Source organism: Ambystoma mexicanum, chromosome 1q (genome assembly GCF_040938575.1).
Source record: "Ambystoma mexicanum isolate Mex_15411 chromosome 1q, UKY_AmexF1_1, whole genome shotgun sequence".
Taxonomy (NCBI): Eukaryota; Metazoa; Chordata; class Amphibia; order Caudata; family Ambystomatidae; genus Ambystoma; species Ambystoma mexicanum.
This window is the reverse complement of record NC_090922.1, coordinates 660,301,498-660,319,690: the sequence shown is the minus strand read 5'-3', so window position 1 is coordinate 660,319,690 and position 18,193 is coordinate 660,301,498. Positions and strand designations below refer to the sequence as shown.

Below are 18,193 nucleotides of genomic sequence, written 5' to 3'. Positions count from 1 at the left end.
AGACTAGGCTACCTCCTGCAACCAACGTGCCGACCACCTAAGAACCTTTAACCATCGCTTCTATCAGCATGACGCCATCTCTTTCGCCATTATGACCATACTACATAGTCACTCTGGCCATGGCTTCTATTCTACCGCTAGTTCATTCCATCAGCCCAACGCTCTATACCAGCCATCTACCCCATAATCCCACTATTATAGCCTCACTAAACCCAACAGCCAGCAATACTCTTAGCCCTATCGAATGGCTACATCGCTTCGCAACTCCACCCACGCCACTTATCCCTCTCTCAGCCCACATCAGGAACTCGAGACCAGGCTCATGCTTCCCAAATCATAAAACCTTCTTTAGGACAAAAAATCTTCATAACACAAAGAGCAGCACCGACCAAGTTGCTACCACCCCTAAACCAACTCCTCATACCAATCCCCCACACTCCATAAACTACGCTCCTGCACCTCCCCAACGCCCAAAAAACATCAGCACGACACCGCCTCCAACCGATATTAAAGGAGCCCTTATCAATGCTCGCTCCCTTTAGCCCATGCCACTGAAATTGCTGATCTCATAGCCAACAACCTGGACTTCCTAGCCATTACAGAAACGTGGCTACATTAGGCTGCAGGTCCAGCACCCTCCCTTGCCCTGCCAGATGGTTACACTATCATTAGAGCTGACAAACTCCAACAAAGGCGGAGGGGTCGCTTTCATCGCCAAAACACACCTCGCCTTCAGAGCACTACCCCCCATCAGCTTCACCTCTGCAAAACTCTCACCCACTCAAACTATTCTCATCCATCTTCTCTACAGACCCCCAGGCCCGGGGGCTTCTCTCCTTCTCCTCCTCTCCACCACCACAAAACCCAAACCATACTTCTTGGTGACCTTATCCTCGGCCTCAATGACCCTAACAATTCACATGCCTCGACTCTCAAACACATCACAAATCAGGGCTTTAAACATAGAGTAACATCACCTACACATTGGACTGGGTGGCTGACCTCAACTGCTCCATCACCATCCTTCAAAACTCCCCAGTGGCCTGGTCGGATCACCACCTCATCCTGTTCTCCATCCATGGATCCTCCAATCCCAAAGTCATAGCAGCCCCCCCCCCCTTTCTAGAAATTACCGTAGCATCACCATTGAAAATCTACAGCCACTCAATAACAATATCCTTGATGAAACCAAATTCACCAGACTCGACCCTCCAATTTGGTAAACCTCTATGATAAGCTGAAATCAGCACTAGATATTGCAGCGCCCCTCCAAATGAAGAAAAGTGAAACCTATCGCACACCTCAATAAATGGTACACCCCCGAATTAAAAATACTGAAATGTCAAGATCAGCAGAATCCACCTGGTGACATACGTCCTCCTCCACCAACAAAGCTGCTTTCACATCAGCCTCCACAACCTACAAAACAGCAATCCTTTCAGCCAAAAAAGAAGCCTATAACCTAAGAATCCACAGCGCCAAATCGAGTACCAAGGAGCTCTTCGGCATCTTAAAAGAGCTCGAAGCCCCAGCACCTCCCTCTCTGGATTGTGTTAAAGACGCAGAATGGTGCACTAAAGTACAGCAAGCCCATGCTGACAAAATCACCCTCCTTCAAAGCCAGATAAATTCTAAAAAGGCAAGCCTCCAATAATGGCTCACAGCCCAATCCTGATTGAATAAAACATTCCCCCACCTTTACTCCCTTCACCCATGTCACACCTAAGGAAGTAGAAGACATCATAAAAAGTCCTAAACCCTCTCACTACCAGGGTGATCTATGCCCAGCATCCATCATTAAGGACGGAGCAAACAAGCGAGCCCCTTTCATCACCACCCTGATCAACGCATCCTTCTCGTCCAGTCAGTTGCCAAACAACCTCAAGCAAGCTTGGGTCATGCCACTCTTAAAAATGTTTTTAAAAATAAACAACCTTGCCCCAGACATCCCCACCAACTATAGGCCCATCACGACGGTCCCTTTCCTTCTAAAAATCCTGGATCGATTGACCTACTTGCAAATCCAGAAGCATTTAGAAGAAAACTACTAGGCCTCAATCAGGCTTCCGACCCAGGCACAGCACTGAGACCGCACTCCTCAAGATCCAAATGGACAAGGCGAAGGACAAAGGCAAGTTAGCAATACTTGCTTCTCGACCCATCTACTGCCTTCCACCTCGTTGACCAACCTCACCTCGGCTGCAGCTTTTTCACCTGACGACTCGGACTGGATCATCTCCTTTCTCTTTCTCTCCAATCAAACCATGAGTCTTCTCCCCTTCAACCTCAGCAGACCCAATCCCGACACTCTGCAGAGTCCCCCAAGGCTCCTGTGTGTCCCCTACTCTATACAACATATTTACGAAGATTTTATTTGACCGTCTGGACAAATTGGGTGTCATCTACACTAATTATGCATATGACTCTAAGTCCTCATACCCCTCACGGGTTGCTACGACCAAGACTCAAAACTATTAAATGGCATCAACCTTGAAATCCAAGCATGGATGGCCACCAACAGCTTATGTCTTAACGACGATAAGACCAAGCTAATGATCGTAGGCACACAAGCTCGACTGAACAAACTCAACCAAAACTATGCCTCCTTTCACATTGACGGCAATACAATCACCGCATCTAAAGAGAGAAACTCTGTGGGTCTGCATTGACTCAACACTGTCCCTCAAAAGACAAGTTGACAGTGTGGCGACCTCCACCGCTTACACTAATAAACTGATTTTACAGCTGCAAATCGTACCTATCCCCCATTAGTTGCCTCACGCGAGCCAGAGCATTGACACCATCTAAACTTGATTACTGCAACACACTATTCCTAGGATCTTCTGAACACAACCTAAACAGATTACAGGTACTTCAGAATAACTGAGAGCAGCACTCCAGTCTACCTAGATCATGCCATAGTTCCTCCATTGGAGACAAAGAAAATTGGCTGCCCATCTGTGACAGAATCACACTACAGACCCTGGCTATCGCACACAAATGCCTCTCAAACTCAGCCCCCAAATACCTCTCTGACATCCATAAACACCATCCCACACGATCCACCAGGTCAGCCATTCGTACAGCCTCGTGGTACCAAGATTCAGCTTCAAAACTGCTGGAGCAGCCAGTTTCTCGGTCCAAGCCGGCAAACGCTGGAACTCCCTACCTTCCTTTCTTACGTTCAAAGCCAAAATAAATGGTTGAGTAACAAACCTCTCCCCTAGAGGATTATTACCGCCTGTTGATCTTGATAGAACTGTCCTATGCCAACTTAAACGGCCCCACAACTGTTTCCTGATTCACTTAACCATCTGTAACCAGGGTCCTTTTCTGTAATTATCTTGTAATTATTCTTGTACACTATCTTATTTTAATTGTACTCTGCATTACCATGCATGTAACCCCAAGTATTTCAAGCTCCCAGCTACCTCTGTGTTTGGTGCGCAATATAAATAATAAATACAAAAAAAATACAAACACGGCGTGGAAGGTGGTCGCTTAATTGGACTTCCTGACCAATTTGAATTATGTGCCCACAAGATGCGTCTCAGTCAAGAGGGCTATATCCGGTGAGTGTGTTTAGTTGCTGGAGGACTATCCGCCTCTTCACCCCGGAACCCAGTCCACTTACATTCCACGTGAGTAGTGTCAAGTGGCTATCGTGCGCTATTGGTATGTGTGTGGTGGTTGCGTTTACCGGGGGGGGGTGGAGTACCTTCCTTAGACCTAGTCTGAGTCCCCGGTTACCTCCTTGACCCCTTCCTGTGCCTTACCATATCCTGGCATGACTCCCAATGGTTCTGACCCGTACCCAGGCTTGAGTAGTGAGTGATGGCTTCGATTGCTTCTAGAAGAACCTGTTCCCCAGCTCCCCACCCTTACACCCTCCCCCACCCCCCAACCAGAAGCACCTGTAACCCGAACCAAGCGCCAACTGGGCGCCTAACTGAAACATAAACCTTTTTGGGGCAGTAGCCCGGACTGTAGTGGTGCTGTCACCATCCCTGGGCAGCCGCAGATTCGTTGGCCTCGGATTCTCGAGCAGTCTGTGCTTGACCGGGTCACTGTCAGTCCTCGCCCCTTCTCTGCGCCATTCTCGCTGTCTCGTGGGAGCCTGGGTGGGTCATGGTCCAACGTGCCAGTTTGTGGTGGGGAGTGGTCTGCTCTGGGTTGTCTAGTCGGCGGTTCCACTTAGGGAGTGCTGCTGTCCCGGTTCGTACAGGATTTGAGTCTCCAGCCACTCCCAGGCTTCTTTCAGCGAGTAGAACAGGTGGGCGATGCAGTTGTGGTGCACCTTCAGGAGTGCCGGGAAGAAGAATGCATATTTTATAGCCAAATAGTGTAGCTTCTTCTTGACTGAGTCGAAGGACTGCCTGGCCCTATGCACTTCTCTGGTGTAGTCTGGGTAGAAACCAATGTGGTGGACATTGTAGGTGATGAGGCCAGTAGCTCTGTCACAGAAGTTCATCAGTTTGGCGATGATTGTTCGTGGTGGTGCACCTGGAACTCCGCGTCTAGTTGGGACTCTGTGGGCACGCTCAATGGAGAAGAATTTAGAGAATTTCTTGGGGGGTGAATTCCTCGGCCAGCCAATCTTCCAGGAAGAGTTTGACGCTGGGCCCTTCTTCCTTTTCCGGAATCTGGATATTGTTCCGTCTTGCCCGTCCCTCACTGTCCTCCGCTCTGTTTTCAAGTTGGGAACCTTTTGAGTGATGGGAGCCAAGTGCTTTGCCATTTGCCTCACTGTCTTTCGTGCTTGAGATCTCTCCCCCATCTCCCCCACTCTCGAGTATAGGTTGCAAAGGTCTTGGCGTAAGAACAAGAGCTCCGCAGACAGGCCACGAATTTTTCCTTCCACCGACGACTTCGAATCCCCAATAGCCTTAATGACATCTGTAAGAGAGATCGGAGGGTCTTCCGCATTTACCTCTGCACCCTCTCGGTCCTGGGCAGGTGGTCCCTGCAGGGGACTAACTGTGTATAGATCCATTTTGCTTTGAAGAGTGTGCCGTTTAATCTTGTCCTTGCCCATGATACCACAGCGGCGGCCCAAAGGGAGGGCACTCGTTGCACTTGTCAGACAGGTCTTTTTTGGAGGGAGTGTCTTTGGGTAATTAGTGGCCCTATCTGGTACATGCTTGTGCCAGGCAGTTCGTGGGGTTGTGTGGACGCCTAGGAGTGCATTGCTGGGATGGTGGGGGGGCCACTCAGTCTGTGTTGCTTTTTTCCAGGGGCCATCTGCCGGGGTGCCGGTGGGGACTCTTTGGGTTGTTGCCGCAAGGGGGTGGCGTCTGTGCAATCCCATTCAGTGACTTGAGCTGCCTCCCTGCTCTGCACCTCCTGGGCCCCAGTCGGTGCAAGTTGCTGGCTTCCCCCTTCTGCGTGCGGTCCCAGAGCTGTCTCTGTGCTGCCTTACTGCTGGGGCCTGTACGTGTTAAATCCACCGATTGCCCCTTGCTCCGTTGAGTAGTGTCCCCGCTGTCTCCTCACTTGTCCCGTGATAGGGTTTGGCAGGTATCTGCCACACTTGTCCACTTCTCACTATTATTATGACCTTAGGGCTTGTACCCGTTCCTCCTCCTTGTAGCGTTTGCTTGTCTCCCATGTGGTGGGTGGTTGTCATGGGAGAGGGGGAGGGCGTCTTCGTCAGGCCCGTCCTCATTGATTTGCCCCCGAGCTGCTTGCATGGGCCGGGCTGTACTGTTGGCACTAATAACAGGCCTGCTCCTTTGTCGGATGGGCTGTCGCTGGGTGTTCAGGCCAGGTGTGGCGTTGTGCAGCTTCAGTCACAGGAGAGATGGGATCCAAGGGAGTACGGTGCTGGAGGGGAGTAGTTGGCGCTCAGAGGGGTGCCTCATCTCTGGTCCAGTGGGATTGGGTCTGGGTCTCCTGCGTGTGCTGAGGGGTTTGTAGATGGTGGATCTCTGAGGTGCAGGTTATACCTTGTGGGCTCTCCAACCGTGTGTCTGGTGCGGTTCTCTCTATCCTGTGGGTGCTGGCATTTTGTGGTCTTCTTGCACCAATGCTGGGGCCATATTATTGCTGGCCAGGTACGCCTGCTATGTCTCAGTGCTACGGCTGTGGCCCAGTCATTCGGGTGTCGGGTGATTGCCGGCAATTGGCAGGTCGCAGATCCCTGGTGCAGTGAAGTCCATCAGGGCGGGCGTGCCACGGGGATTGTGGCGCAGCGTCTTTCCAAGTGGCTACCTGCCCTCCGCACCCCAAATCGCCGGAGGGGGTCTGTAGGGAGCCCCAACATCAGTCGTTGCTCTCACAGAGCAATCCTCTGCAGGCTCCTCTGCTGCAGTGTTGGGGAGAATTCTCAAAAATGTGCTAATTCCCTTAATCTGGGAGACCCCCAGCAAATTTGCTGGATTTAGAGAACTTGACAACTTCATAGGCGGCATCTTTTCATGCGTCACACAGCACCCTCAGTGCAGCATCACAGGGAAGCCTTACAGGCTTACCCAAGGTTTAAATACCTTCTCTGGGATAAACTACTGTTTCCCAGAGAATGTAAAGTGAAATTGATTTTACTAGTCTTTCCAAATTCCTAGACCCAGAACACCCCATCTTACAATGGAGTGGTGGAGGGGTTACATAGTATCCCCTGTGTCTAAATACTCATGTAGCAGTCAAATGCTACCCTTTCATTGTGAAAAGGCTGGTGGCAGTGGTTTTACAACGAACTACCATGTTTTGTCCCGAACGCGAACACCAGTAACTAAAAATCACGGGAGCCATGTTTTTCAAGGTGGCGCCTTAAGTCCCTTTGTTTAAACGGGTCCCGGTCTTCTTTTTTCGCAGTTTCTTTTTGGAAAGGTCCTTCGGGTGTTGGTCTCTGCGCACCAAACCAGGTTTAGTCCTTGTTCGTATGCCTTTGGTGGGCTTCTGGAGTCTGAGTGTCTGGGGTGGGCAGGAAGTGAGGGAGGTGCCCTTCTTCCTGGCTATTTGGTTTCCTGCAGCACTCCGGAAAATACAACCAGCTCCGAGAATGGTATCCAGGTGGCTTACGAGCGGATTGGTCCCACCAACTCAAATGGAGAAGCCGTCCTTGAAGGGATTCTCTGTCGAGATGAACTTGGCAATTCGAACCTGCAGCAGGGCTTCACCGGGCAAACCAACGGTCCAGGAGTTGCAGCAGCCATGCTCTTCAAGCTCTTCTTCAGTTTGTTTGTTCGTTCCAGTGGTCGACTCTGCCTTCCATGCCAAAAGACTCACCTTTTATTCGGTTCTCTACCTTTCATTCCTGCCTATCTGTCACTCACCCTGCAGGGTGGCTGTCCTTGCCGGACAGTCAGCCAGCCAATCCCCACAGTGCATTTGAGTCTCCTAGCAGACTAAGTACAGGGAGTTTCGGCTACCTCCCTCACTTCCGGCCTACCATAGACACTCTGGCGCCAGAGGCGGGTTTCGCTCAGAAACCCCACCAAAGGCAAAATGAATAAAGACCAAACCTGGTTTGGCGCGCATAGAAATTCCCTAGAAGGACCTTTCCACAAAGACCTGGCGAAAAAAGACCAGGCACCATTTTAGCAAAGATGGTTGGACGCCATTTTGAAAAATATGGCTCCCGCGGTTACTTTATTGGAGCTGCAAACGGTCGCAGTAAATGCAAACCACATTCACTTAGCCCTGTAAATTTCTAGACCCAGCACACCCTATTTTACAATAGAGTGCTGGAGGGGGGTTACTTGGTATCCCCTGTGTCTTAACAGTCAAATGTTACCCTTTCCTCTCAGATTGGCTGGTGGCAGTCGTTTTACAACGAACTACCATGATTTTTCCTGTATTATTCGTAGCTCCGGTAACGTTAAATCGCAGGAGACATGTTTTTCAAGATGGTGCCTAAGCCCCCTATGTTAAAATGGGTCCCGGTCTTCTGTTTTTATTTCTTTGTGGAAATGTCCTCCTAGAGTTTCTCTCTGCACGCCAAACCATGTTTGGTCTCTTTGTTCATTCGCCTTTGGCGGGGTCCAGGAGTGAAGACCGCCTCGGACTCAAGAGTGTCTGGAGTAGACAGGAAGTGAGGTAGGTGCCCAAAACTCCCTGTGCTTAGTCTCCTAGGCGACCCGAATGCACTCTGTGATGATTGGCTGTCTGACTGTCCGGCAAGGACAGTCACCCTGCTGGGTGAATGGCAGCTAGGCTGGAATGATTGAGAGGGAACGGAATAAAATGCGAGTCTCTTGGCTTGCAAGGCAGAGTCGAACACTGGAACGAAGGAACCGAAGAAGAGCTTGAAGAGGACGGCTGCTGCAACTCCTGGACCGTTGGTTTGCCTGGTGAAGCCCTGCTGCAGGTCCAAATCGCCAAGTTCACATCAACAGAGAACCCCTGCAAGGACGACTTCTCTCTTTGAGTTGGTAGGAGCGATCAACTCCCAAGTAAGCCACCTGGACACCTAACTCGGAGCTGGTTGCATTTCTGCAGCCGCAGTTAGAGCACCCCATTGTAGTTAAAAGAAAACCGCTGCTACCTGCCATTGATCGAGGAAAGGGTAACACAAAACTGTTACATGAGAAGCTAGACAAAGGGGATACGACGTAACCCCTCCAGCACCCTATTGTATGATAGTGTGTGCTGGGTCTAGAAAGTTATAATGTAAGTAATGTCAATTTCACTGCACTGCTGTTGGAAACTGTAGTTTATCTAAGAGAAGTTATTTAAACCTTTTTGGACATCTGAGAAGACTTCCCTGTGTCACTGCACTGAAGGTGCTGTGTGAAACAATGTAAAGGATGATGCCTATGGAGTTTGTTAGACTCCACAACCAAAAGAAAAGTAGTTCAAATCACATTCAAAATACATGAGTGGAAAGAAAGGGTCTCGCTCTCTCCAGGCAAAAAAATAAAGTCCTAGAGTCTAGCAAAGGAGCTGGGGGTCTCTAAGGTAGAGGAGAGGCATTAGCACAGTTCTGAGAATTCTGCCTAACCGACCTACTCCTAAGTATTGCCCTAAATGCACCAGTGATCTGTTAATAGCCATAGTGTCCTAATTATTTAAGTCACCTGAGGGTGTAGGAAATGTGTGTGCCTTCCCAAATGGGTACTTACTGATTTAGAGAGACTAAGATTGGGTATTTTGGAGTGTGTTTGTGTTACTATTATATTGCATCTTCTAAAGAAGGCTTATTCAAACTGACTGTTAAATAAATTAATGAGTTTTTAATCAAGAAACCTTGAGTGCAAATGTTTATTTGAATACTTTTCAATGTGAATCTGTGTAACCACCCTACTGCTCACATTGACCCCTCTTGAGAGAAGCCTGGCTGCTCAGCCACACTACCAACCTGTGTAGTACAGATTTATACCAAAGGTTGGGTTCCTATTGACGGGAGGTCAGGGCTGTTGTAGTGCACCCAGAGGGTACTGTATACAATTTTGCATAACAGGGCTCATTCCGCTAAGGGCATGGCAACTTCTGTGGCTCTGCAAATGGGTGTCCCGGTGAAAGATATCTGTGCAGCGGCCACCTGGTTGTCTACACATACATTCGTAAAGCATTATTAAAGCATTACTGTTTACTCAACTGCGTCTCAAGGAGGTTTTTTTGCAAAGGCCTTTCTTCATACGGTCTGACTAATTTAATTTATTCTCCCTTCTCCAAAAATGTAAACACTGCCTTGGGAGTCTATCAAAGATGAGGAATAAATGGGAGGACACAAACAAATTTGAAGAACAAGTTACTTACTCCTTGTAACGTTCTTTCGACTAGATGTTCCTCCCATGTATTTTTCGTCGCCCCTCCCAGAATACCCTGCTGTACAATTTCCGTGTTTTGCACTCCATGCTGTCTGAGAGCTTGTGGTCTTCAGGTACTCCTGGTCAATGCTTCGATTGATGGGAACGAAAAAACAGAATTCAAGCCAACTGGTGTGGCTCGAGCTATTTGTACTACTGGTGATGTTGACATCTGACGGCTGCCCTTTAGGGACATCAACATCACAACCTTGAGCACAGTGCCTTCTGGTTGGAGTTTCTTTTCCGAAGCAGCAAAGCTGAAGATACGAATATCAAAGATGAGGAATACGTGGGAGGAACATAGTCGAAAGAACTACCAGGGGAAGTAACTTGTTGTTCTTGAGCTTAGTGGGCCTCACCAGGCTCTGAGTCAGGGTTGTTCTTTTTGGAGTCTGCAGGCTCTGGTTACACAGCAGGCTCTCCGGTCGCTGGAAATCATTTCTGCTGCTTTTCTTTCATCCTCTTTGGTTCCATTGGTCGACTTGTCTTTAGCTTCCATGTCCTCAGTGTTAACTGGAACTACAGCACAACTTCTGCATTCACTGCCTGCATATTACAAGATGTGGTGCGGTTGTCCAATCAGGACAACCAACCCCCCAATGGGATTTGTTCAGGCAAGGTGGAAGACGAGTGCTGTGGGGTTTTGGACTCCTCCCTCGCTTCCTGCCCTCACAGACAGACTGGAGCCTGGGCGGGGGAGTCCATAGGACTCCTGCCAAAGATAGAAATCACAAAAAGGAATGTACTCCCCCGGATGTCAGAGGAAGGAACAAGAAAGGAAAAGGAACACTAAAATGGCGTAAAAAGAAGACTTGTGCCATTTTGTTTAAAATGGGCATCATTAGGTGTTTGTGCTGCAGCTGTGAACATAGTCCGCAGTAAAGGTACACCAAATTAATACAAGGTATCACTGCCAGCAGCCATTTTAGGAAAGATTGTCCCTGTAACAGAATTGTTAGTTTTATTGTGAAAGGGATGCATTGTATTCCCCCATCACTCCACATAAGGTGGGGTGTGCTGGTTTCACAAAATAAAATGTAAAAGGATCCAAAGATCCTTTATGCCCTTTGGAACTGTAGTTCACTCCAGGTTAGCCAGAGAAAGTTAAAAGGGGAGTCCCTTCTGCTACCCAGCAACAACAGGTACTTGTTGCCAATAAGTTGTTAAAGAGGATAACTTTAAAAAAGACACTATAGAGTCAAAAGAATGACACCCATAAAAAGAGTAAAGGATTGTGTGTGTGGCAAAAGGTTCCCACTTACAGGTATGAAAGCAAAACGTTCTGGGGTTGACACAGGTCAGGAAGATTTAACATTTCTATAAAAATGTTATCCAACATTTAGCCTAACTGCTTAATTTTTACTACTTTCTTCTTTAGCTCAACCGGGCATCTTAAAACATTGCTAAGAATAGTTTGGCTTTTCCAAGTCCTACCCTCGTTGTTAAGCTTGAAAAACTGTAACTGGATTGCCTGCCATCTACCAGACCATGTGCTGTTCTGTTTCTCATTGTTCATGTTTATTATCTTCAAAGCCTGAGGGATTGCTGTCTTTATGTATGGGTAATACTGTGTCTGTTTGGATTGCATCCAAGCCTCTAACTATGTTCTGAATCTTATTTGTAGGTGCTCAGAGCGAAGTAGATTACTCTGAGCAGCTGAACTTCAGTGATGACGAAGAACAGGGAGGCGTTCCCAGGGAGAGAGGGGAGAGCAGGTATGTTACTCATTTGTGTTTGAGCTTGTCTTATGTAAAGCTTTGTCCTGCCCCATATTTATGCATGCTTTGCCTGTGGATTATTGCATTCAGTCCCAGCCCCTTCAGTTCCAAATTTAGGCTGTTCGAAATGTAAGCTGTTCGTGCATTGAGTGTTCACAATGCATGTGCTTTAGGATGGAAGCCCTAAATGGTCACACCTTTAGCATTTCCCCCCTCACGATTTAACCACACTATTCATTTTAACGGTGTACCCACTCGGCCACAAATTATTTATTGTGCTATTTTTAGTTTTATATTAAAACTACTCATACAGCCCCTCCTCTTGCCTCCATCCTTGCCCGTGTCTCCCAACACGGGAAAGTACCGGAACCTTTGGCAGCAAAAAATGAGGGACTCCTTTAAGTTTAGCATAGTGCGTGGGGGCACTTCCCTGAGTGTGGTAACTCCCCTGAGGCCCCACCCTCCGGCACCTCACCTCAGTCCCTTATTCTGCAGATACTGGGTCAGACCTGGCAACTAGACGCAGTGACTATATTGGCTTTGCGGGGAGAATTCTGAGAAATGTGCTAATTCCCTTCTACCTAAGAGACCCCCCAGCTCTTTTTATGCTGGACTTTAGGACTTTGTTTCTAACCTGGAGAAAGTGAGACCTTTTTCCCCACACTCTCGTATTTTTCTGTGATTTGGTCTGTTTCTTTTGACTTTGGAGTCTGACAAACTCCATATTTTATTATTTATTTTAGGTTCTTATGTAGCGCCTAAACCCGAAGGTACCAAGACGCTTTAGCTTAATGGTTGCAGTGCAAAAAATACAGAAGTGCTTCAGGTTACAGTATGAGCATGAGTTAGGCATATACATGATGCCAGACAAATGTTGAATGGTGGCAGCTACACACAGATGCAAGGTCATAGTAGACCCACTTGTTTGCTTAGCTAGTTGCATGAATGACTCTTATCTCCTCTCATATTACTTATGAATATCTGTTACTTGTTGTTTGTCTTGTTGCGCCCTTAAGCCCAAGGGTCAGTGGCCGCGCAATATAAATCTAGTAAAGTAAAAGATGGGCATAAGGTGCCAGCCACATTTTGCTTCTCGGCAACTACACAAGGATGCAAGGTCATAATTAGTGATACAGTACATATAAATATTCCAATCTGCTTTATCATATTGGCTACTTAGTACTCATGCTCGGATAATCTCATAAGAGCATTATGCCAGTGCCAAGTTACAGGGCAGTGTATTCAGGCTGATCCATATTTCAGAACAAGTCATTAGTATGGGATCAACAATCGGAGCACGGCAGTAACTACATACCTATGGAGTCAAATTATTGTGGCACGTGCACCTGGGCCCAAAATGACCGACTAGAGGTGGGATTCAGGCAATTCCATGCAGCCAAATGGTGGATGGGGAAGAATGCGGACACTGCGACCAATGCGTACCGATGGCAGACAGGAAGCTGACCGGGGCCTTAGGAGTGGACCTTGTGAGGAGGGCCGGCCAAGCCTGCCGGCCTTCCCATTGGCCCAGATGAGCAGGGCTACGGCCAGTCCCACACCCCCAGCAGCGACATGTCCAACACTCCAGTGCATGCAACATACACGGCCATCTTGGAAGGCGGAATTCAATACAAACGAAGTAGGCACACAGCTTTGCATTTACAACAAAGCAATAAAAACACTCACAAATGTGAGGGACTTCAGCATGATAAATGTGCCTATGCAGGCAAAGTCTTTGCATGATTAAGGTTCTGTTCGATGTGCCGCTTCGTGGCAGCCCAGTAAAGTGGGGCTTACCTTATTAATAATGTCCGTGCTGTGTTCGCATTTGAAGTCTAAGGCAGGTGGCAGGTGGAAGAATAGAGCAGCAGCCGCTCAGGCAACTGCATCCAAGAAAGACATCTTTACATTGTAACACACAGCACCTTCAGTGCAGTGACACAGGGAAGTCTCCCAGATTTCCCAAAGGTTTAAATACCTTCTCTTGGTGAAACTGTTTTCAAGAGCAGTGAAGTGAAATTGACTTTACTTACATTATAACTTTGTAGACCAAGCACACACTATCTTAACAATAGGGTGCTGGAGGGGTTACCTAGTATCCCCTTGGTCTAGATTATCATGGAAAATAAATGTTACCCTTTCTACAATTAATGGCTGGTGGCACTGCTTTTTTCCTACCATTGTTTCTACCATGGGTTTCAATTGCAGCTGCAATAAAGCACCCGTGGGTGCCCATTTGGTCAAAATGGCCCCAATCTTTTTTGCTATTTCTTGTTGGAATGGTCCTTCTTGAGATTTACTCTGCCCCCTAAACCAGTGTTGGTCCTTTTTGTTTGGTTCTTCTTTGACAGGATTCACTGATGAATCATGCCTCTGCCTCTAGCGTGGCTGGCAGGGCAAGAAGCGACTGAGGTGCCCAACACTCCCTGTGCTTAGTCTCCTTGGTTACAGGAATGCACCCAAAGGTGATTGTCTGGAGGGCTGTCCTTGGAGGACAGCTACTCTGCTGTGACTGACAGCTAGGCTGCAAATGAATGGGAGAAATCTGCAAAAAAGGCGAGACTTTTTGCTTGGAAGGCAGTAGACCACTGGACTAAGGAATCCGAAGAATAATTTGGAAGAGACGCCTGCTGCAGCTCCTGGACTGTTGGTTTGCCCGGGGAAGCCCTGCTTCATTGCTAAAGCTCCGAATTCGCCTCAACTAGAGAACCCCAGCAAAGGACGACTGCTTCCTTTGGGTTGGAGGGACCAATCAACCCCGAAGCGAAATCACCTGGACATCCTCTCGGAGCTGGCTGTACTTCCATTGCTGCTGCAGGAACCGATTGCCAGGGAGAGGAACACCAGAATTACGTCTTGTTTTTAAGTCGGACCTGAGCTCCAGGAAGATCGGCCGGATTCCCATGAATCAAGACTGACCAAGCCTGAGCCACCTCAAGAGTGCTGGACCCCAGATGCACGGAAAGTCCATAAACGTATCCGTGAACCGCGGTGGTGCTATTTGCGAGAGTCACGAGGAGTTGAAAACGCGAAGTGCTGCTGATCTAAAGTTTGCCCATTTTTGCTGCTGACCTTCAATTTGTAGTGCAGGAGTCCCCAGACGTTCTCCCTCTTGTCCCCACGGCTGAGGCCCAGGAACAACCAGATCTGCAGACCTGCACTGGAACAGAGGCCAGCTGGAACCAATTCCTTCAAACCAAAGGTACTGTAAAACTAAGGGGTTGCTTAACTCTTGAGGTGCAGCCTTTCTAGCTCTCAGTTGAGACTTGTCTTCATTGCTTTTGTAGAGCTTCTTACAGCTTTAACCTTCACAAGCCTTCCAGCTTTTGGCCCTACACGGATTTCATTTTCTACAAATTCTTCTAAAACATTGTGCAAGGCCTTTACTTACATTCCAGAATTGTTTCAGCTCAACTAGACTTTTGCTCAATTAACATTGGCTGTCCTGGCTCCCTGAAAGGCTCTTCTATCCTCTGACTTTGTGCTTGAACTATCCCTCAACAAAAGTCACATATTCTATAACTTGTGTAGCTGGGAAAGGGTTAATTTACTTTTGCATTGGGGGTTAAAGTATTTACCTGCTTAAGAATATTGGTTAACCATTGTTTTTTCCATAAAAACCTTTTCTTTGACACCAAACTCAGTATTGCTCTAAATGCATCAGTGATGTATAATGTCCACAGTGTTATAGTGCTTTAAGTCACCTCACGCTGTAGGAAGAATGTGTCATCCCAAATGGGTATCTACTGATTTAAAGAAACTGTGTGTTTTGAAGTATATTTTTGTTACATGCTATTGCTCCCTTCTAAAAAAGGCTTATTCAACTGACTGTTAAATTAATAAAGAATTGTTTAATCGAGAAACCTTGAGTGTAAGTTTTTATTTGAATACTTGTCACTGTGAATCTGTGCAATAACCCTACAGCTCACATTGACCCCTCTTGAGATCAGCCTGGCTGCTCAGTCACTCTACCAACTTGTGTAGTATGTGCTTATACCAGAGGTTGGGTTAACTATTGCCAAGAGGTCAAGTCTGGTGCAGTCTCCCACTGTACTGCATACAATCTTGCCTAACATGCAAGCTCCCTCTTCTTTTTTTCTTCTAATTTCTTCACATTCTGTTCGGTGCCTCTTCTCCCCTGGTGCCTGTCAGCTTTAGGAGGCTTTACTTGATGCACATCCTGCGTTCTGTTGTTCCCGGACTCTGACCTCCATGCATTCTGTCTTGAGGTATAAGAAAAGTTTCACTTAAACTGTCTTTCTCCTGTAGACCAATTCCTCCACTCTGTCATGCTGTTCCCGGCCAATGACTGTCCTCTCCCTAAGCCCCTTCTTTGGCAGCCATATTCAGATTTTTACTACACGTTGAAGTGTTGGGAATCCTTGTGTTTTGCTCAGAGCTCTTCTACGTTTTCGCGCTTTTTCAATAAACCGTTCCTGTTTTTCTCAAATGGAGCCTGTGTGCGCGTTCGCTCCTTTGACCAGGCAAGCGGGGGTCTGCTTGTCGGCGCCTTTCAATGCCTCTCAAGGGCAGGAATCTTCGAGCGTTTCATTGAAGATTCCAGAAGGCCATTTCGGCTACACCTCATGCCAGACCATGTCAGAGGAGAAGGAGGGAGGCTCCCTCTTCAACATGCGTTCCAGCAGCTGATTGAGGAACGGGTTTGTGAATGTCTCTCCCAGTGCCTCTGTCTCCATCCAGACAACCGGGAAGCAGATTGTGACATCGGCCTTGGATTCTCTAAGCACACTGTTGGGCAAAGTTTGAAAGCAGTACCCTCTGGGAACCCTTCAACAACTCTGACTGCAGGTAAAGGCAACCCAACCTTTGGTATAAGCTTGTACTACACCGTTTTGGTAGCGTGTGCAGACATATCTCGAAAGGGGAAATTGTGAGCAGTAGTGGAGTTAGTTACACAGTTACAGGTATTCAAATAAACTTACACTTAAGGTTTCTTGCATAAACAATTATTAATTTATCAGTTATAAAGCCTTCTTTCGAAGGAAGCAATATTATAGTAACGCACAAATACATTTCAATACTGTACACTCTGAGTTTCTGAATCAGACAAGACCCCTTTGGGATGGACCACAGACGAAACCTACCAAAGGCGAGTTCAATGACAAAGGTGCTGGGGACATTAATATCTTACTGTTGCCATTCAGAATACTCTTTAAAAGTTGATAAAAGGCAAAGGTTATTAGAACACAAGAGACCAGAAATATTCTTAAGCAGTGCAGATACTTTTAGAGTTCACATTTAATTCAATAGGCTAGCCAAAGTGAATGGGCAACACTCTTGGATACAGCACTTCTGGTAAGCAATGGAAAAGTCTTTGCACAAGCTCTTCGGAGTCTTTGATGAAAAGAAGAATCAAATGTAGGGTCACAATCTTATTAGACTTGAGTTGTGGAAGTTACAAGCAAGTAAGAGGTAAGTTCTCTTAGACCTGTTTTACAGTACCTTGGTAAAGAAGAAAAGATGCAGCTGATGACTTCTGTTCCTGGGCCTCAGTCGTGGTGACAAGAGGGAGGACGTCGGACTCCTGCACTGCACCGGCACCGTGAAAACTGGCAACCGGCAAACTGCTTTCAGTGGCTGTTTCGCGTTTCCACTCCTTGCAGTACGGCAAATGGCAATAACCATGTTTCCTGGCCGTGAAAGTGGACTGTCCTCACTTCTGGGGACCCGCACTCTGCTGAGGGGGCTCAGGCTTGGTCAGTCCTGCCTATTGGGAGTACGGAGGATTTTCCAAAAGCTTTAGGCCAGCTTAAATTTAACACACACAATCTGGTGTCCCTCTCCCTGGCTATACGGTTTCCTGCAGCACTCGTCGGAAATTCAACCAGCTCAGAGTTGAGTGTCCACCCGGTCCTGGGTGAGGCATGCCCCGCTTGCCACACGGGGTAGAGACCTTGACGTTGAGCCACGCCGCCAACCTACTGTGACGATTATTGACGGTGTGTGTTAGGGAGAATTCTCAAATTTGCGAATTCCCTCCACCTTAGAGACCCCCAGCAACATTGTTGGATTTTGAGGACTTGATTTTTTTTTAGCCTGGAGAGAGTGTGAGCCTTTTTTCCCCATGACCAATTATTCTACTCCCGAAAACCCTGCCACTCAACATTACCATACCTCAGAACTATGAATGTTAGTAATGCCGTTAGATTTGCTAGCGTTTAGTTAGATTGTAAACATTATCCTGCGTCGCTTATAGATATGATTGTGATTGTTAGCAATGCCACTTCCGCACTTAGAATTGTGAACATTCGCCTGCACCAGACCCTGACAGGATTGTGAACGTTGGCCTGAGTCTTTTCTAGAAAGAAATGCAAATGTCGGCATGTCCCACACTTGGGTGGACCTGTGAACATTAGCCTGAATCGCATCTGGATAGAAATGCGAATGTAAATATTAACATGCCCCACACGTTTATCACTGTGTACCCAGCTTCCCGGTTCCCCAATCTGTTGCTATATACCCGTGTCCCCTCCTCCTGTCGCTGTAAGCCCAGCCCCCTATCTGTGTCCATGTGTCGCTCTGTTCCCTGCCATCCTGTTAACGTGCCTGGTCTCGGGCGCTTTAAAGATAATCATCATATCGCATCACTACGCTTACTCTCTACTATACACCATCATTCAACTAGACACAGCTATAACCCTGATTAATTTGGCATAGCTGTTCACATACAAATACATCCCCATGAACACCTCATCACCCTAATAAAAT

General features: G+C 47.4%; 1 protein-coding gene across 7 annotated transcripts in view; it reads left to right on the top strand.

Annotated features, from left to right (window-relative positions):
• Window positions 1-18,193, top strand: part of PRRC2C (proline rich coiled-coil 2C) — a 1,565,218-nt gene that overhangs the window by 252,824 nt on the left and 1,294,201 nt on the right. For all 7 annotated transcript variants that reach the window (XM_069641251.1, XM_069641250.1, XM_069641252.1 and 4 more), the window contains exon 9: window positions 11,371-11,461. In XM_069641251.1, the coding sequence (XP_069497352.1) occupies window positions 11,371-11,461 (91 nt within the window). The remainder of the gene's footprint in view (window positions 1-11,370; window positions 11,462-18,193) is intronic.